General features: G+C 43.3%; 1 protein-coding gene across 7 annotated transcripts in view; it reads right to left on the bottom strand.

Annotated features, from left to right (window-relative positions):
• Positions 1-4,340: 4,340 nt before the first annotated feature.
• The window catches only part of LOC109621451 (fibulin-1), a 106,832-nt gene continuing 90,097 nt past the window's right edge, over positions 4,341-21,075 (bottom strand). For all 7 annotated transcript variants that reach the window (XM_029875839.2, XM_029875843.2, XM_062856474.1 and 4 more), the window contains 7 exons: positions 20,877-21,017; positions 20,465-20,788; positions 20,161-20,298; positions 7,187-7,699; positions 6,095-6,224; positions 4,757-4,993; positions 4,341-4,639 (listed from right to left, as the gene is read on the bottom strand). In XM_029875839.2, coding sequence (XP_029731699.1) covers positions 4,477-4,639; positions 4,757-4,993; positions 6,095-6,224; positions 7,187-7,699; positions 20,161-20,298; positions 20,465-20,788; positions 20,877-21,017 — 1,646 coding nt within the window. In that variant the 3' untranslated portion in view covers positions 4,341-4,476. The remainder of the gene's footprint in view (positions 4,640-4,756; positions 4,994-6,094; positions 6,225-7,186; positions 7,700-20,160; positions 20,299-20,464; positions 20,789-20,876; positions 21,018-21,075) is intronic.

Here is a 21,075-nt window from a genome sequence, read left to right as displayed (position 1 = left end):
ATGAACACCCTAATCAGTTTCTTTGGAAATTCCTAAAACAAACCAGCATTTCTCTTAAAATATTATTGGATGCTTTCTAAACAATTCTTGAAGCAATCTGAAACAATAATGCTTGGCGAAATCCCAAGAATTTTTTTCGGAAGGGTAACCAAAAGAATCCTTGGAAGAACTCGTAAAGAAACTCGTGAAGAAATTAGGAAGAAATAATAGAGTTCCGGATAGAATCAAAAAAAAACCTTTCTCTGGTTGGAGGAGTCTTTGTTGGAAATCCCAATTAGTTCAGGAACACACGCAGAAATATTTTGAGAAATTTCTGGAGGAATCATTGAATGAATTCCTGAAGGAGTCTTTGAGAGAAGCTTTGATGTAATTTTTGGAGATTTTTTTTTGGGAAAACCATTGAAGGCAAATGGTGAAATTGTTGGAATACTTGACGAAATTCTTGAAGAAATCATTGGTCAAATGTTTGATAGAATCCTTGCATGAAACTGTAAGAGGACTTATAAAAAACAATTCAAAAGAGTCCTGGAATAAAACACCAGAGAAATAAATGGAGATTTTTTTAAAAGACTTAATTCTTAAGTTGATGGCTCAAGCTTTGAAAATACTTGGTTCAATGCCCGAACTCGTGGAAAATATTCCAAAAACTATTTTATAAGCTCTAATCGATGAAATTTTTGGAATGCACTTTTTTATTCGTTTTTGAGTTATGGCCAATTTTGTTGAAAAATATCCAAATATGCCATAGAAGTCTTTTCTTTGAGAAATCCTAACTCAAGAACGAAGCATAAAATAAAGGAAAACACTGCTCGACAAAATTTTACAAAATTTGGTGTTATGAGATGAGAAAAAAATAACAGGGGTTTGGGACCCTAGAAGTGTCATAGTGAAAGAATTATTGAAAAATATTGGACCGGGCCTTCAGTGTTTAAAACCGAAGTTTGTATGGAGAACTTGGGGTGTTCAATTGATATGTGCATTGAAACGTGCCGTGCATATTTTTAGGCGTTTTCGGTATTTGGGTTAGTATCGTTATTGTCTAACGCCTAAATATATGCACAGCGCATTCTAATGCACATATTAATTGAACACCCCAAGTTCTCCATACAAACTTCGGTTTTGAACTGTGTGGTCCCGGTCCAATATTTTTCAAAAATTCTTTCACTATGACACTTCTAGGGTCCCAAACCCCTGTTATTTTTTTCTCACCCCATAACAAAATTTAGTGTTGAACGGTGAAATAAATGCAAATTTTCTCAGAAATAAAAAAAATAAGCTTATGAAATTACCTTCTCAAAAATTGTTTTTTGAGAATTTTCAGCTAATTCGGGCATAGTTTTTCCGACTTTTCTTTATTATTTTTCTCAACGGTGGAAAATTTTGTGGAAAAACTTTTCCCACTTCTTTTTTTTTATTGAGAAAATTTGCTATAATTTTTATTTAAAAAAAACTTTGTTTCTACGATACTTCGTTCTTGAGTTATGATTTTTCAAAGATAAGGCTTATATGACATTTTTCAACAAAATTGGCCATAACTCAAAAACCGAAAAAAATGCGTTCCAAAAATATCAGCGATTAAAGCTTATGAAATAACCTTCTCAATTTTTTTATTTTTCATTTCTGAGAAAATTAGCTTTTATTTTCTAAAATTCAATGCTTCATTCTTGAGTTATAATTTTTCAAAATGAGTAGTGTCAGGGGAAAACAATAAAAATTACATCTTAGTTTTCCGGAATATTAGGTGACCCTGATTTTTTTAATTTTTTTGTTGTTCATATATCCATGAGCCTTGCCTGTGGAAAAATCTTCATGAAAATCTGAGTCTTTTTGGCCCAAACCCGTATGGTTATAAAAGAAAAATCCCCACGAGAAAAAAAATCCGCACGCCATTAGGAGAACATCCGTCAAGGTTACAAATTAGAATGAAGGGAAAATTAAAATAATTGATGAACAAAAATATTAAAAGCAAATACTGTTATTATTTTGAACATAATATTGACCTTTTTTTTGCAAGTGCTCCGAAAAAATCTAAATGTTGCTAAAACAAAATTGGCCATGCTGTCAAATTTTGGGCTCAATCGGTCATAGAAGAAGAAAGATACAGAATGTCAAAGTTGGCTATTTTGTATGAAAATTGTCTTTCACTGCGATTGTTATGAACACAAATGTATGCTTGATTAAGTTTTTGAAGAAACCTCTGGAAGTAATCCTTGGAAGAATATCTGAAGAAATTTTAAAGAAATCCTTTGAAGGAATTATTTGGGGAAATTAATAACGCAATACCTGGAAGACATTTTGAAAAAAAAAAACACTCAAAAGTGAATCATTTGAGATTTTCATTTTCTGAAATTCCTGTAGAGACTCTCGGATAAATTCCTGATAGAAATCTTGGAGGAATACATTGGTTTTTATATTTATTAATGACAAATACATTGGTGAAATCGTTGAAAGTCTTCGGGAAAACCGCTAAAGAATATTTGAAAAATTCCCTAAAACAATTCTTTCAGGAGTTTCTGGAGAATTCTTATAAGGAGTGCCTGAAAGTACTCTGGAGAAATTTAGAATTTTTACCTTCCATAACTCGTGCGGTTGTACATCTCCGCCAGCACCACGCTAATGCTGCACAGATAAAAATAATGAGGCTTACACGTCATGTAAACTTCATTTTAGTCAAGTAAACTTCATACTATGATGGTTTACATGATAAAGCCTGTATCCGCAATAATCGGGACACAGAAATACAACTGTAACTCTGAAATAAACATACTAAAACTGCTCAAATTTGGCTTAATAACATCTTATGATGTGTTCATTTCACCTACAAAATTTCATATGAAACAGTGCAGTACTTTTTGTTGTAGCAATTGAAGTGTAGAATCTGCGCCATTGAATTTTGTACAGTGTATTTTGTATTTTGTGTGGCTTCGTGGTCGTGCGGCTAAGGTCACCAAGCCTTTAGTCGCATCGTGCTAAGGAGCGCGGGTTCGATTCCCGCCGCAGCTGTCAGGAAAAGTTTTCGGCTGTGCCACTGGGCGTTGCATGCTAGTCCGTTGTCTAGTGTCGTGCTTCCTTCAAAGAGCAAATAGCTCACTGGAAGCATTGAACGTGTCTGTGTCTTTTAAAAAAAAAAAAAAGTAATGCATCGATTTTTATGAAATTTGGCACAAATAATAAACATACACCAAAGGGTTCTCAGTAAATTATTTAACCAATTTTACCGATTCATTACAGAGCTAGAGCCGTACATCTGTGTACCGATTATTGCGGATACAGGCTTTATATCATGTAAATTTGTTATATGTCATGTAAATATTTTGAGTCATGATGAATTACACATCATATAATGGAATTTACTTGAAATTTCGTGACATTTACATGATATTATACGTAAGCTTCTGTGATATCCCACACTCCAATTATGTGCATTATAAAGACCGGTCCAGAAAGTATGGACGCAGTAAGAAAATACTGGCATTTCAAAACTATTGATGACTAGTTCATTTTGAAAGCTACATCCTGTTGGTCAACCTATTTTCTCAGTATTTGTATAGTGGTTTTTGCGATTCCATCAATTGATTTCAAAATACATGAGCTTTTAGCGCAACATCATCGAAAAAATGTGCACAAACGATGTACAGTGTTTGAAAGGTCGCTTTGGAAATGAGCAAAATATGGTGGGAGTAAGTGAGAAAGTCGTGCAAGCAGCAATCAGCAAATATGGTGGGGATAACACGTAAGCATAGGCAAATATTGGATGAAAAAAAAAAAGATTCTGCTAACCCTCATTTGGATAAACAAATAATGAAGGTGTTTGAGCAGAAGAAAAAAAACCTTCTAACTTACACAGAGCGGGGTATGACCAAAAAAGTTATCATTTCGAATTCCAATGTTCATCGTGAAAAAGATCGTTTGAATTTTGGATATTATAGTAAGGAGAAACAGCCAAAACGAAACCCGCAACAAGAACCATCGATCAGACCCAGACAACTGAAGACTAGGTGCGTCCATACTTTCTGGGGCAGTCTTTATGTCACAGAATTTTACATTCTTTTTTCGATCTGTTTTTTTTATCGTGTAGTACAAAATACAACAGTGCGATCACTCGAGTGCTAAGGAGGAATTTGTGTAAGAATTCTTACCGGAATTGTTTCAGAAATAGTTTTTGAGAATTTTTGAAAAAAAAATTTGAAGTTATCTTTGAAGCAAACCATTGGCAGAGGCTGACTTTTTGAGGATCCTTTTGCTGGTCATTCAAGCCTTTCTCAAGATACACGGATGACTATCTTAGCATTCTGACGACAAACAAAAGGAAATTCTCTTCAAACAAAATTCTTCACAGATACAGCTGAGATAACCGGAGATTGCTGGCGTTTATTTGTACGATGAAGTGTAAAAACTAAATCGGATGAGTCTAGCAGATCAAATTAAAACTGAAAACTCGACGAGCTCCCGCAGGGAGCACTCCTTCAGGTGTATTTAAAATTCATGCGCCGATATCAACAGGAACAGCTTGGCGATGTTGGATCCGAACGGTTGCCCATTGTTGAACACTGTCATGCTCAGCTCCAGCTCAATATCCTGCGGTCCCTCTATGCTTTTGACCAGATTCAGCAGCACTTCGTTCGACAGTTTGTTCAAGCTGTCAAAGGTAAAGAAAATTGAGAAAAAAAAAAGCAGCAATAAGAATTAAGTGCTCCATGCTCGCGTGTCGTGGTCCGCTGTGGCGTGTGCGGGTATGATATGGTACGGTACATACCTGAAATAGCGTTCGTCCGCCGGTCGAACGTTGGCGGGAGCATCGACGTGGATCAGCTTCATATCAAAGTCGATTGACTCGTACCAGGTGGGTCCCCGTAAATTGAACAGTGCTCGTCCTGTTGGAGGCACCGGCATGTTCGACGTCAGGGTTATGAAGTTGTACGAGTACGAGGTCGGTTTCCTCAGACACGCGACGTCGTCCTGCTGGCAGAATCGGACCGTCCGGCGGCAGCGACTAGTTAGGAAAAAACATTCGACAAATTCAGCAATATTAAATTAATTTTGCTTTTTGTTGTCATTAGGTTGGATAACCACTACTACTTGCGATGGTTATGGCGTTTTGAGATTTGCTTGAAAATCTGCTAACCTTAGTAATATTTTTTATTATTATTCAAAACAACTTCAAAATAAATTTAATAAATTTCCCAAAAAATCTTGGAATACATTGCCCTTCATTCACTACTCATAAAAAACTTCTAGGGGATTCTGGGGTAATACGCACCACTTAAGGAAGATGCGTCCAAATGCATTTAAAAAGGCAATAATTTATTGGTTTAATGCATGCATTCATTGCATATACTTTCATTCTAAGAGAAACCAAACAAAATTTCAGCCTTAATACAGTTCAGCTCTTGAAAATAACGTTTTTTGTAAAGACTAACATTACGGCTTCGTATGTTTATGCGGGGCAGTATGCACCCTTGCTCGGAGTAAAATGCACTACAACAATGGGGCAGGATGCACTCAAACAAAGGGGCAAGACGCACCACAACATTGAGGCAAGATGCACCGTCGAGTTTAGAAATCTTTTTACTTTTTAGACAAAATGCATGTTTTATAAGGTTTTAAGACAAACAATAGCTCAATTTTGTTTGCGATTACTTACAGAGCACTCATAGATATGATTACAGCTTGTTTTCTATAGGTGCGTTTTGCCCCAACCAATGGAGTGCATATTGCCCCAATCAATAGCAAAAAATAAAATAGTTTAAAACATATAATTTACGTAGATTACTGTTTAAGTTATTTTTCCTATGCTTAGCATTGCCCTCAATGAACTGAATAAACACAACAGCATTAGATGTTTGGTCGATTTTCACCATTAAATCATTCGACAAACGATCGGGAAAATTACATCAGAATCGTGCTTTTCAATTTTATTCATTTTTCTCACTAATTACGTAACGCAGATATGTAAAATTTTCCAGATGCTCATTTATTAAGACGTTCTATTAGACTGATAAGGTTTCAAAGCTCTAAAACCGATAATCCCTGAAAAACAAAGGGGGTGCGTTTTGCCTCGACAGTGCGTATTACCCCAGACGCCCCTACTTACTTGTTCCTATCGGGATCAATTTCATATTCATGAGGACAATCGATGCGGGTGCATCGGAAGCTGCCACGAATATTGGTGCATATTTCGTTCCGTCCATTACAGACGTCTCTCGTTTCGCACTCGTCAACATCTGAAAGTAACAACGAAGAACAATGCGGTTATCAAAAGCTAAACCCTCTGTGGGCAGAATCCGTCCAAAATGTATTTATATGAAAATAACCCAGAAACTATCTTTTAAAAAATAGTGGTAAATTTTCATGCCCATACCTTAAGGCGAAACTGGATGAGGGTGCTCTTGAGAGGGTGCGCTAATTTTGCCAAGTGCACACTGCCTGCCTCTACAGCAATCTTACACAGATAAAAATAATGAGATTTACACGTCATGTAAACTTCATTTTAGTCATGTAAACTTACTGTTATGATGGTTAACACGATATATCATGTAAATTTGCGTTATATGTCATGTAAACACTCAGAGTCATGCTGAATTACATGACATATAATGTAAGTTTACATGATATTTTATGACATTTACATGATATGTCATGTAAACTTCTGTGATATCCCACGCTCCAATCATGTGCATCATATGTCACACAATTTTACATTCCGATCTGTGTAGTCTATAAATTGCGTTACGAAAAAAATGGCAAATTTTCAAAAACCCCCCTATGTTACACATTTTGTATGAGACCTATGAGTTTTTGTATAGGTTGTCAATCGTGGCATAATTTAGGGTCGTTCTCTTATTTGATACTGTTCAAAATTCCATGGGCGATTGTGAGGTTAGGTAACGAAAAATTTTCAACTTTGGATGCAAAAAAACCATGTGTCTGATCAATACATTGTGTAAAAATCGCCAAGTTCTGCAATAATTGCAAAAGTCTTCCATTTTTATCGTAAGTAATGACAAATTATCGGGGTGCGTAAATACCTGTTTTAAAAAAGCACCAGCGCTTTTTAGCTTTGCGTTAAATTGCCTATAGACATGATTTACATTGAAATGAATTTCTCGTTGGACAAGGCGGCCAATGAAGGGTTAAAACAATTAAATTGGCAAATTGTACAGTGCCCATAGTTTCCGTTACTTACCGATGCAACTTCGACCGTCGTGTCCCAATCGGTACCCCTGAGGACAACGGCATCCGTACGAGCCGGGGCTGTTTTCGCATATCCCGACGCATAAATTGTTCGATTTGTACTCGACACACTCGTCCACGTCCTCACAGGTGCGGTTGTTTGCCGTTAGTTTGTAGCCCGGCTCGCATCCGCACCGGTACGACCCATAGTAATTGATACACCGTTGATGACACAACCCGGGAACTTCAGTGCACTCGTCCACGTCCGTGCAGACCAGGTCCTCGGGGCGGTTTTTCTTGAAACCGGCCTTGCAGTCACACCTGTACGACCCGAGCGTATTGATGCATTCGGAGTTGTGCGGACACACCATACCTTTGTGCATCTCGCACTCGTTGATGTCCTCGCACCGTTGGTTTTTCCCGATAATGAAACCGGGGGGACAGTGGCAAGCGTAACTGCCGTGCTTGTTCTTACATATCTGGCCCGGGCCGCACTTCGCTTTGCCGGTGCTGCACTCGTCTATGTCTGTTGGTGGGGGCGCGTTGCGGGAAAGAAGTTAAAATGGTGATTAGCGTTAGTTTGTGTTTCCTAGCGGGATGCAATTAGCACGTTCATGGGAAAATGTAAATTGGAATGGTTGGCATCGTATGCTGCGCTTTATGGAAAGAATCGAGAGTATTGAATCCACTGCTTAATTCGATTTAGATTCAGAAACTAGATAGGACTCAACTTTGCAGAATTATTTCAACCTGTGAACCAAGAAAAAAAGAAGGTGAAATAGAAACTTTAAGGAAAATTATACTTTTTTTTCGGTTTCATGTAACAGTATCGATTGGCTTAACCTTCTTAGTGCATTAGCTGACGCTTATCGCGCTGGCGTAGTGCACGTAGTGGAGTCATAATGACCTCAATGCACGACTAGGGCTAAGGAAAGAAGGTCGAATGAACAAAAGGTCATCGAATCTACGAGCATCATAGTTTGGAACGTTTTGAAACTCTTTAAAACGTCTCAGAAATTCCCTCTGAAGTTGAGAGCAGTGGTTCAAAATGAATTGACTAAAATTCCTAGTGTCACTACTGAGACCCACCGCAAAACCTAAAAATAACGCTGCAACGTCTCCGAAACCCGCAGAAAACTCTCCGAATCTTCCTAATATGCCTCCGACACTCCTGGAACCCCTGTGACGCAACTGAAACCCTTTGAAACCCCCGAAAACGTCACTGTAATACTGAAAATAATCCGAATTTTTATGAAATGCTTCCGAAAACCCCTCTTGCCCGCTGTAACGTGCCTGAGACTCTCAGAAACCCCTGAAAACGTACCTGTTATGCATCAGAAATTCACTGAAAACCTCTGAAACCCCTTTTATCAGTAGATTGGCTCCAGAGGCACGTTCTCCTCCATTTGGAAAATTTGAAGCCCCGTGTAACGTCTTAGAACTCGCTGAGGAACATCTTCCGAAACACCCTGTAATCCGCTGAGGCTTCCTGAAACTTCCTCAGACCCTGTAAGGCACATTAGACCTTCAAAAACTCTCTAAAACGCCTGTGAACTCGTTGTGGTACGCTTATGCGATTATGTCGACCCTATTCCCTTACCTTCCCTTTCCCTATCCCATCCCTTATTCCTCCCTTCACGAGCAGAAGCAAATACCTTTCATATACCATGCTGCCCAGGTAACCACTAAGCATTTGGATAAGCCGTAGAGCAGACCATATTAAGCATTTGAACTGCTTGCTGCCCTACATAAGCAGTTCGAATGCATAGCTGCCTTGAATTAGCATAAGCTGTGCTGCTCAAAAGTTTTTGGCTGTTAATTAGCACTTCAACTGCTTGAGATGTTTTCGCCTGGAAGCATTCAGAATGCTTTTTAACTGCTCTTCAAATGTTAAGAGCGAAGAGTATGGAAGATATGTTACGTGTTTGATAACGCATGTTGTCTCTTTCTTACATTGTATATGACATATTTGTACATCAGTTCCTTATTCATTTTTCCCTTGGTTTTTCCCGTACTCATCAAAAAGCTCCGCAGCAACATTGCTGCAGCTGGTTCAGATTAGGAACATGGCCATCAAACAATTATCATGTATCATTTCGTCGAAAAGTATGTACCGAATCTATGAATGCTTTGGCGGGTCATAAAATTATGCGAAAGAGGGAATCATATGCTAGATCGAAGAGGGAATGAAAATGCTTTGTGCACAAAAAACAAGTTTTGGGTGTTGGAACTAACGCTGCTTCCGAATTATTCTTTATATTGGGGGTTAAATCAGTGCACGCCATCGGAACAGCTGTGGCGTATCCAGTAGCGTGGAAATGAAAATTGTGCAGCAAACATGGAATAATCTCTGGATCGTAAGTTCAAATCCAAATAACTATTAAAATATGCAAAAAAGTACGATCTAACATCACCTGGAGTATGCAAGGACGAGGAAGCGCGAAGAGCGAGGAGCGGACGTAAATCTGTTTTTGGTTTGTTTTGCTCGACGAGGCGTTACGCTTTTTTGACATTTAGATACGACGTTCCTGAAGGTGTTGCACTGAGGCAGCCCGTTATTTTGTCAAAACCTGCTGTGTGGTAGCACTATAGGCGCATATACGGCCAGTTGGCATTAAGTGCCTTGTCGTAAGGACTACTATAATACTGGAGTAATGCTATTTTAAATGCTTACTGGTTACTTGGGTGACAACAACCTGTGCTCTAATATCTAAGATTGTCATTACAGTTATGTTCCGATTTTATCACGCCCTCCACGCGTCAGTTCTTCATTTTTCATTAATTTACTGTTACATTTGAAAGCAAGTGTTTTCCCTTTTCTTCGAGATGAATGCTGAAGGTGCGTTTTGCAACTTTAAAAATATTGGAACTGCGAATAGGTTTCGAGGAATATTTAAAAGCATTTTTGAAAAGGGGCGTGATAAAATCGGAACAATACTGTATTATATTATTCTACAAAATGTTATGAGAACAACGCAATAACATTTGGAAGTATGTGAGCAGAGTTTGGTATTGGTGTGGTATTTGTTGATTTTGCAGTGACATAACTGAAGAACATATTTTGGTATTATGCCATGGCGTTATCGAACAAATTCACGATTTAATAACAAAAAATGTTATTACTTTGTTATTCAAGACCTTTTGGATAACAAATACAGCACTTAAAATTTTAGGTATTCATTTATTATTGAAATAACAATACTTATTATTTTCTAGGTGTTACTGATACAAAATCATGGTATTCGTTTTTGTTATTTTGCCTCTTATGTCCACCAAATGAAGGGCATATCGAGGTTTGATTGTATTTAAGATTAATACCTAAATATGTTATTCACTTGCTATTCTTTTCTGCTCGGGTTCGCTCTCCCTCAGGTAAATGATGAATAGGCTCGTATTCATGGCGATGGCACAAATTTCCCAAATGGAGGAGAAAGTGCCTCTTGATTAGATCTAGATTAAAAATCCAAAACTTGTTTTGATTGAGATATTTCATTGTGGTAGAGTATAACGATCCCTTCTTATAAATATCTGTGGAATAAGATTGTTTCTTCCCTCTTTCAAACAATCCTATGATCCACCAAAGCACCCACCTATTCGGCACATATTTTCCGACGAAATGATAAATAATTGGTGATTTTTTGATGGACAAGTTCCCAGTCCAATCCAGCTGCAGTAATGTTTTCTTTGGTGCTTTTGGATGAGTAGGGGAAAATGATGAAACAAATAAGATGCACAAATTTGTAAACAGAAGCATAGACTCTGTAAGAGAGAGACAAAATGTGTTGCCAAATGCGTAACATATCTCCCAACCTTTTTGCTCCTAGCATTTAAAGAGCAGTTGAAAAGCATTCTGTATGCTCCCAAGTTATCAACGCAGGAAACGGCAAACTGGCAACCTTGTCGCCCTCCGCCTTTAGAGCGCCGCGTTCTGCTGTAAAAGCGTCGCCGCATAACGAATGACAAATGTCATTGTTCGATGGATAATCGGTCCAGAGGAGTTTCCGGTTGATCTCGGCCATACTTTTCCACCAGTAGCTGAAGGAGTGCAAAGTGAAATTTTGGGCAGCTCTTGATCTCAAAGTTAAAGTGAATTCTGCAGAGTGTGTGTTGGACGAAGTCGTCCTTTATTGAATTTGTTGGGGATAAATCCCAGATATATAGGGTAAAGCGAAGTAGATTTGATATTCGTGATTATAGTGATAGATTCATATAACCTCAAATATTCTACAGTGAAGTTATTTCTCGAGTTCTCGTTCCTGGTCGTCGGTAGCCTGTCCGTCGCGAAGTCCGTGTAATCTGAATTCCTGAAAATAGAAAAGTAAGACTGTACGAAATAGTTAGAATATCACACTAAACAACATGAATCACCCTTAGATAGCGCATCATTTAAGAGGGTAGAATTGGTTCGTAGGGTGAGCGAGGTGTAAAGGCCACCGAATTGTAAGTGGAAGACCGTCCATTGATATATGCATTGTACTTACCTTTAAGATATCGTATTTGACCATTTACAGTTGAAGCATCATAATACAGACCGCTATCAAAACCGGGACCGCTTTTTCTTCTCACCCCGCCCTTAACAAATCTTCAAAATTCGAGTGCAATGATGGAAGGACAAAATGACGATCGCCCCACAGGCGGCTGCGTTGGCTGTCAGCGACCGGACGAGGTAGAAGACATGGTCCAGTGTGACCACTGCGATGTGTGGAGCCATTATACCTGCGCGGGGGTGGATGAGAACATCGCAAATCACTCTTGGGTTTGCGGCCACTGTACCGGCCGGCAAAGCGATGACGCTATCACCGTACACAGTGCGTCCAGTCACCGTAGTACGTCGTCGGTGTTCTCCGTTTGTTTGAGTCAGATGGTGGAACGGCAACAGCTCGAACGCACCCGTATGGAGATAGAGCTACAGCGCCGTCATTTGGATGAGCAGCAACAGCTGATCGACAGGGTGCTCGACGGAGCCGATGCGAAAGGCAATCGCGGTGATGGTTTCCCATGCGAAGAAACCAATGCGCTAACATCGCCCTCGTCCAACAAGCGACTCGAAACGCCGCCTCCTCCTGGAGCTCCTCTGGTACCGAAACCCCGTCGGTCGTTACCACCGACAGAGACTCCGAGGACAACAGCACCGGTTGTCGTTTCTATTCCTCTTTCGGTGCTCGAACCAAGTGCTGTAGAAACTCTGCAGCGCAAGAAAGATCCTAAAGTGGCCATGAAAGAGCTCAAGAAAAGGATTGAGCAGTGCGAGCAGCGCGCCAACCCAACTTCTGAGCAACTTGCCGATCTCCATGCCCAACTGGAATTGTGTCGAAAGGTCCTCGAACGTTTCCAGGCCAATGAACAACCCGCCGTGCCGGTTCAGCGAGCGGAACGAGTTCAGCCAAATCCGGGGGTAGGAGCATCGCGCATGCAGCATCCTACCGGAACTATCCCGAAAGCGAGTCGGACTTTGCTGGACGAATCCGGAGCAGTCGGTGGAGCCTTCCGTCCGGAGCAAGTCTGGCCACTTAAGGTGCCGGTAAGCCAAAAGGGCCCCTCCTCGGTAAGTCAACTAAACCGTCCGATGCGTCCGACGGAAAATCCAGGTAAGCGTCAAGCCTTGAGTAATTTCACTGAAAATCCAAACCAATGTGACATAAACCATTGCCCCACGACCAACATTCCATCTTCCCGAGAGCAGCTGCGAACCAACGCGCGCCCGGAAGAAACGTATACTCCTCCAATCTATCCCCGAGAGCAGCTGCGAGATTCCCTCGCGCACTCTGGTAACGACAACTCGTACAATTTTGTAAGCCATCTAAATTCAACCAGTCTGCAATCGCGAAACCCTCCCTCGCGCGCGGTTGATTTGTCTCAGACCCCTCGTCAGTCAGAAAGTGTTCAACACAACCAAGTGATTCCCAACCACGAACTAGTACGTCCAACGCAGCAGCAGCTAGCAGCAAGGCAGTCCCTGGCTAAAGAACTACCACGATTCTCCGGCGACCCCGCAGAGTGGCCGATCTTTATCTCCAGCTACCGCTACACAACCGAAGCTTGTGGATTCTCGGATGGGGAAAATATGCTCCGTCTACAACGATGCCTATCGGGGCCTGCGCTTGAAACAGTACGCAGTCGATTGGTCCTACCAGCAGCTGTGCCACAGGTGATCGAGACGCTCCGAATGCGATTTGGAAGACCGGAGCTACTGATCAATGCGCTACTACGGAAGGTGCGAGAAATCCCAGCTCCAAGATCGGACAAACTCGAAGGGCTTATCGATTTTGGCATGGCAGTGCAAGCGTTATGCGACCATATTGAGGCTGCCAACGAACGTGCTCATCTCTCAAACCCATCGCTGCTTCAGGAACTAGTGGCAAAGCTTCCTGCGGACCAACGGATGATGTGGGCAGGATACAAACGGGGATTTCAACAGGTGGACCTCAAGACCTTCGGCGATTACATGGCGGCGGTGGTGCAGGATGCAACAAGTGTGGTGACCTTCGAACCGGACGTAAAACGCAGCGGTGCCCGCGACCGTCCGAAGAATAAGGGATTCGTCAACTCCCACGCGAAGGAATTGTCGGAGGAAATCGTGAAATCGTCCTACGATTCGAAGGAGGAGTCGAAGCAGTTCAACTGTGCTTACTGCAAAAGAGGAGGCCACCGAGTACGCGACTGTCATGCATTCAGGCAGCTGCACGTTGACGAGCGCTGGAAGCAAGTACGCGCGCTCGGCCTATGTCAGAATTGTTTATACAACCACGGAAGACGTGGATGCCGAGGACGGAAAACGTGCGACATCGACGGCTGCCAGTTCCGCCATCATCCGCTCCTGCATTCCTCCAAGGGCCCTCAACGATCTTCGGAGACCGTGGTTCAGGTGGCAGAAAATCACACCCATCGCCACCCAACTTCCGGAACGCTTTTCCGAATCATTCCGGTGACACTCCACGGCACGAGTAGTTCAGTCGACACGTTTGCCTTCCTCGACGAAGGTTCGGATTTGACCTTGGTGGAGAGTGATCTGGTGGCTTCACTAGGTGTCAAGGGTGCACCACTGCCATTGTGCCTTCGGTGGACCGGTAACACCTCACGAGTTGAGAAGAGCTCACAGCAAATTACGATCGAGATTACAGGGCTCGGTCAGGAGAAACGCTACAAGCTGCTTAGCGCAAGAACCGTGAACAACCTTGGACTGCCCGGTCAAAGCTTCGAAGTAGATGAAGGCGCAGAACGTCACAAACACCTGAAGGGGCTCCCGATTGCCAGTTATCAAAACGCGGTGCCCAAAATTCTGATAGGGGTGGACAATTTGCGACTAGCAGTACCACTGAAAGTTCGGGAAGGTGATGAAACAGCTCCAGTTGCGGTGAAAACCAGACTAGGGTGGTGTGTCTACGGTCCTCAAGGGAGCTGTAAGCAAGAATCCTATAGCTTCCATGTATGTGAGTGTTCCTGCGACGAGAAACTCCACGAAGCGGTGAAGCAGTTCTACACTGTCGAAGAAACGGGTTCCAGGCCAGTTGAACCGTCCCTGGCGAAGGAAGATGAGCGAGCGTTAGCCATCATGGAAGCTACGACCCGGCGAGTGGGGAACAGGTTCGAGACCGGGCTGATTTGGCGAAAAGATCAAGTAGAATTCCCCGACAGCTACTACATGGCAGTACGACGACTGGAGTGTCTGGAACGTCGGATGGAGCGTGACCCAGTGCTAAAAGAAAATCTCCATCGGCAAATCGTCGAGTATGAAAAGAAAGGCTATGCCCACAAGACCACAATCGCGGAGATAGAATCAGCAGATCCCCGGAGAGTTTGGTACCTCCCAGTCGGAGCAGTGATGAACCCTAAAAAACCAGGGAAGGTCCGAGTAATTTGGGACGCAGCAGCCAAAGTCAACGGCGTATCATTGAACAGTGAGCTCCTCAAAGGTCCGGATCAACTCACATCTCTCCCAGCTATTCTCTTCCGATTTCGGTTGTATGGGGTGGCCGTTACCTCGGATATCCAAGAGATGTTTCACCAAATCCGCATCCGAAAAGAGGACAGGGACTCTCAGCGTTTTCTATGGCGCGCCCAGCCGATCGATAAGCCAACGGTCTACGTGATGGATGTAGCCACATTTGGGAGCACTTGCTCCCCCGCATCAGCTCAATTTGTGAAAAACCGAAACGCGGAACTACACAGTGAGCTTTATCCGGAGGCAGCCAAAGCGATTGTCGACGACCATTACGTCGACGATTATTTGGCCAGTTTTAGCTCATGGGAAGAGGCAGCAAAGGTGGCACGCGATGTACGAACCGTGCATGGCAACGGCGGCTTCAAGCTGCACAACTGGCGGTCCAACAGTAGCGTGGTGCTTCAAATGCTGGACGAGGAACAGCTTGAATCGGATAAGCAGATAAGTTTGATGGACAGTGCGAATCCCGAAAGGGTTCTCGGAATGCTGTGGAGTCCGTCCAGCGACGAGCTGAGTTTTTCTACTCAGATGAGCGAGGAAGTCCAAATACTGATCCGTACAGCCACGAAACCCACGAAGAGGCAAGTTTTGCGGTGCGTGATGACCCTGTTTGATCCTTTAGGGTTACTCTCACCTTTTATCGTTCACGGAAAGGTTCTTATCCAGGACTTGTGGCGAGCGGGAACCGCTTGGGATGAACAAGTCAGCGAGGAAATTTACTCAAAGTGGCACAGGTGGGTGCAAATGATAGGCTACATCGCAGAAATACGAATTCCGCGGTGTTACTTCCGTAACGCTTGTCAAAATACCTACTACAACTCGGAGCTCCACGTTTTTGTCGACGCGAGCGAGATAGCGTATTCTTGCGCGATATATCTACGAACGCTAGGAACAGGTGATGAGTCACAGTGCTGCCTAATCGCCGCTAAAGCCAAGGTCGCACCACTGAAGCCCTGGTCAATTCCGAGACTCGAGCTGCAGGGTTGTGTTTTGGGTGTGCGATGGTCGAAGTTTGTCAAAACAGAGCACAACATTCCCGTATCCAAGATGATATTCTGGACAGATTCCAGAACGGCACTGGCCTGGATTAAATCCGACCCTAGGAATTATCGGCACTTCGTTTCATTCAGAGTAGGAGAGATACTGGAACACACTACTTCGAGTGACTGGCGGTGGGTACCGTCGAAGGCCAATCCAGCGGATGAAGCTACGAAGTGGGGTAGTGGTCCATACTTCGACCGCAACAGCAAATGGTTTCGGGGACCCGACTTTCTGCGACTTCCAGAAAACGAGTGGCCTCTTTTGAAGGATCCAGTGCCGGCTACCAGTGAAGAAATGCGCGCATCAACCCTGCACCACTGTTCTTTCGTGCCCCCGATTGATTTCACCCGGTTCTCTTCCTGGAATCGACTGCTACGAGCAATAGCGTACGCGATAAGGTTCCTGAACAATTCGAACAAGAAGCGGCCGTTGCGTACCGGGCAGTTATCACAAACGGAGCTGCAGGTAGCAGAAGAAACCATCTTCAAAGTGATGCAGCGTGAAACGTATCCAGAGGAGGTCATGGCACTGTCCGGCAAAGCACCTAACGAAAGTGGGCAGGAAATTATAGGAAAACATAGCTCAATTTTCCAGCTGATGCCGATGCTAGACAACCGCGGCCTGTTGCGCGAGCGTGGTCGAATCGGGTCCGTGGAAGGAGTAGAGTTTAACGTTCGCCACCCCATTATCCTTCCTAGAAAACACCGTGTTACGGAGCTCCTGGTGTTGGATTTCCATCAACGTTGTCAGCACGGGAATTCCGAAACGGTGGTGAATGAGATTCGCCAGCTCTATAATATCCCAAGACTACGGTCAGTCGTCAAGAAAGTAAGCCGGGACTGCGCACTATGTAAGATTCGCAGGGCGAGGCCAGCGATTCCCCCGATGGCGCCGCTCCTTCCGGCGCGTCTTGCCCACCACGAGAGAGCCTTCACTTACACCGGAGTAGACTACTTCGGCCCCCTAATCGTCAAGCTGGGAAGGTCTAATGTGAAGCGGTGGATCGCGTTGTTTACCTGTCTCACAGTGCGCGCCGTTCACCTTGAAGTTGCGTATACATTATCAACAGAATCCTGCATATCGTGTGTCCGCCGATTCGTGGGCCGTCGAGGTCCGCCCGCGGAGTTCTTCAGTGACAACGGGACGAACTTCCAGGGAGCCGATCGAGTGCTACAACATCAAATTAGCCAGGGACTGTCCACGACGTTCACCAGTACCAACACCAAGTGGAACTTCATTCCGCCAGGAGCCCCACACATGGGCGGAGCGTGGGAACGCCTGGTTCAATCCGTGAAGGCTGCAATGCAGGAAGCATATTCGGAGGGAAAGCTTGATGACGAGGGGCTGCAGACGCTGGTCGTGGAGGCTGAAAGGTTGGTAAACTCAAGGCCTCTGACGTATTTGCCGCTGGAAGCTGAGGAGTCAGAGGCGATTACGCCCAACCACTTCCTGCTACTGAGCTCAAACGGAATAAGACCACGTAGCGGGCAAGGAGAAGCTTCTGAACACGGACATTACCGTGAGCTAGCCCGACGAGAAATATTAGGGAAATCATGGGAGCTGATCCAGCGGCAGTTGAATGTATTCTGGAAGCGCTGGCTAGTGGAATATCTGCCGGTGATCCGTAGGCAACCGAAGTGGTTCGAGGAAGCCCGTCCCGTAGAAGCAGGAGACTTGGTCATGGTAGCTGAGCCAACGAAGAGAAATGGATGGGAGCGTGGGCGGATAGTCCGAACTGTCCCAAGCCTGGATGGCCGAAATCGACAGGCGGTGGTGCAGATAGGTTCGAAAACTCTGCTGCGGCCGGTGTCACGGTTGGCATTGCTTGACGTGAAAGGATTCTGTGAAACTCCGGACAACTCCGGATCACACCCGGGGGAGACTATCAACGCAGGAAACGGCAAACTGGCAACCTTGTCGCCCTCCGCCTTTAGAGCGCCGCGTTCTGCTGTAAAAGCGTCGCCGCATAACGAATGACAAATGTCATTGTTCGATGGATAATCGGTCCAGAGGAGTTTCCGGTTGATCTCGGCCATACTTTTCCACCAGTAGCTGAAGGAGTGCAAAGTGAAATTTTGGGCAGCTCTTGATCTCAAAGTTAAAGTGAATTCTGCAGAGTGTGTGTTGGACGAAGTCGTCCTTTATTGAATTTGTTGGGGATAAATCCCAGATATATAGGGTAAAGCGAAGTAGATTTGATATTCGTGATTATAGTGATAGATTCATATAACCTCAAATATTCTACAGTGAAGTTATTTCTCGAGTTCTCGTTCCTGGTCGTCGGTAGCCTGTCCGTCGCGAAGTCCGTGTAATCTGAATTCCTGAAAATAGAAAAGTAAGACTGTACGAAATAGTTAGAATATCACACTAAACAACATGAATCACCCTTAGATAGCGCATCATTTAAGAGGGTAGAATTGGTTCGTAGGGTGAGCGAGGTGTAAAGGCCACCGAATTGTAAGTGGAAGACCGTCCATTGATATATGCATTGTACTTACCTTTAAGATATCGTATTTGACCATTTACAGTTGAAGCATCATAATACAGACCGCTATCAAAACCGGGACCGCTTTTTCTTCTCACCCCGCCCTTAACACAAGTGAAACCACTTCAAGCAGTTGAAATGCTAATTAACAGCCGAAAGCTTTTGAGCAGCACAGCTTATGCTAACTCAAGGCAGCTATGCATTCGAACTGCTTATGTAGGGCAGCAAGCAGTTTAAATGCGAAATACGGGCTGATACACGGCTTATTCAAATGCTTAGTGGTTACCTGGGCAGTTCGATTTCCGGAAGGGGAGGTCGATCGTAGACGTTATCTTGTCGGTCACAAACATCACAAGAAAGTTCTCCAGCGTAAGAGGAGGGGGATTTTGAAGCAATGATCCGGGATGTAAGGAACGCGTTCAATAGTGTTAGGTGGGCTATTGCCGAACCTCTCCTACGCCTTGAGATATTACTGATAATTTCTACAAGATACTCGGAAGCTATTTCCAGAATTGGGTACTAGTATACGACACAAATATGAGTCGGAAGTGCTTGCACATCTACAGCTTCACCAAAGACCGCATTCAAATCGACGCCTCATTAATTGATTCTTGATTTTTATCCATCTGGAGAAACTTTAACAGTGATCCTCCAGCTTCCTAGCCGGCAACATTGCTGCATATGGTGCCAAAGATAGCGCACAGAAATCATGGCTTCTATGTTTCAAAGCAAATATCAGTGATACCCATCGATAACTATAAGGTACACCGGGGCAAGTTGAAACGGGTGGGGCAAGATGAAACGCGAAATTTTGAAATATATTACAATGAAATTTGGAAATCTTTTTTTCGCCAATAGATTGTTTGAATCAAAAACTATGTGTTAAGGAAATCAAGCTGTTCACCATCATTGGATATCATCATGTTAACCCGCTGTTCCATCTTGCCCCACCCGTTTCAACTTGCCCCGGTGTACCTTAACCATCATGAGCGAAGATTTTCATGATGGATAAAAAACGGTAACTAATTAATGAGACGTTCTGAGGTCTTCGGAGAAGTTGTTGCTGATAAAGTGGCCTAGGTGTACCAGCAATCAACTGAAATGCTACGGTCGATTGAATGAAAAACATCGTTTTCCCATACACTCAGCCAAAAAAAACATAAGATTTTCATTAGGCCTAACTTATGGATCACCTTTAAATAATTCATAATGATTTGTATGAATTTTATATGGTTGCTCTATGACTCAAAATCGTCTCACAACTTGTATTTTATATATGTTTAGCAACATGATATTCTCAACCGTCGGTAGGTATTCTTATGACATCCATAATTTTGACTTATAGCAGAAAAGCATATGGTATTTTGATGAATTTCGTTAGTTTTTTTCGTTGAGTGTAGCACTCTCTCTTTTCAACCAAACCAGCTCAAATTTTGGGAGAAGGCATAGAATCTGGTTACGAATCGAATAAGCAGTGTGGAGCAAAACGATTTTTTGAACCACGCTACTACATACGCACCTAAACATTCCGTTGCATCACTGTTGGCAACAAATCCACTTGGGCACGCCAGCAGGTCGTAACATCGATAAGATCCGTTGCTATTGACGCATTTTTGGTTCGGTCGACAAGTATGCTCGTTCAAGCATTCATCTATATCTAATGGTAGTGAAGAAATTGATAAAAACATAAAATGAGTAAGTAGCAGAGGGTTTTGCAATATTCAAGGATTGATGGCTTTTGTTTATTCCGGAAAGCATATTGAAAAGGAAAAATATGAATTAGTTTGATTATAGCTTTAATGTAGTAAAACCCAATATCTTACCAACGCAAGCCCCTAGGGCATTCCGCTCGAAGCCAATGCCACATGACCCCAGGTACCGGTTATATTCGACTTGTTGATCATTCGTTTGGTACCCCGGCCGATACTGAGGAGGGGTAATCCTGTTCGTATGCGTGTAATAGACAGGACGGGCAGTTGTAGTCGTACTTGTGGTGGTGCTGGTACTAGTGCTCGTCAAAATACCAGGAACTCTACTTACGCCCGATGCATACCTTGACCTTTGCCGACAGCGGAAGGAACCTTTGGTGTTGAAACACTCGTATGGTGGCACGCAATTGTGCCGGCCGAGTGCACATTCATCATCGTCTGGTCGACCAAAGTGAAATCGATTAATTTGAAAGTTTTTTTTTATTTCATTATTGTGCGCACTCTTCAACAAAGGCCAATCACTCACCGTCGCAGTTTCCGGTTTCAGCATTCAGTGTGTAGCCCGTACCGCAGCTCTGCAACCGGATGCACGTGTAGGACCCAATCGTATTATCGCACCGTTGACTTTCCAGGCACTCATGTGCATTAATTTGACATTCGTTAATATCTGAAAAATGCACGTTTTAAAGTGTGACTGCATTGTGGAATGGCACGAGCTATGTTTC

Source organism: Aedes albopictus, chromosome 3 (genome assembly GCF_035046485.1).
Source record: "Aedes albopictus strain Foshan chromosome 3, AalbF5, whole genome shotgun sequence".
Classification (NCBI taxonomy): Eukaryota; Metazoa; Arthropoda; class Insecta; order Diptera; family Culicidae; genus Aedes; species Aedes albopictus.
The sequence above is the reverse complement of the archived record's forward strand: the minus strand, read 5'-3'. Positions and strand labels throughout refer to the sequence as shown.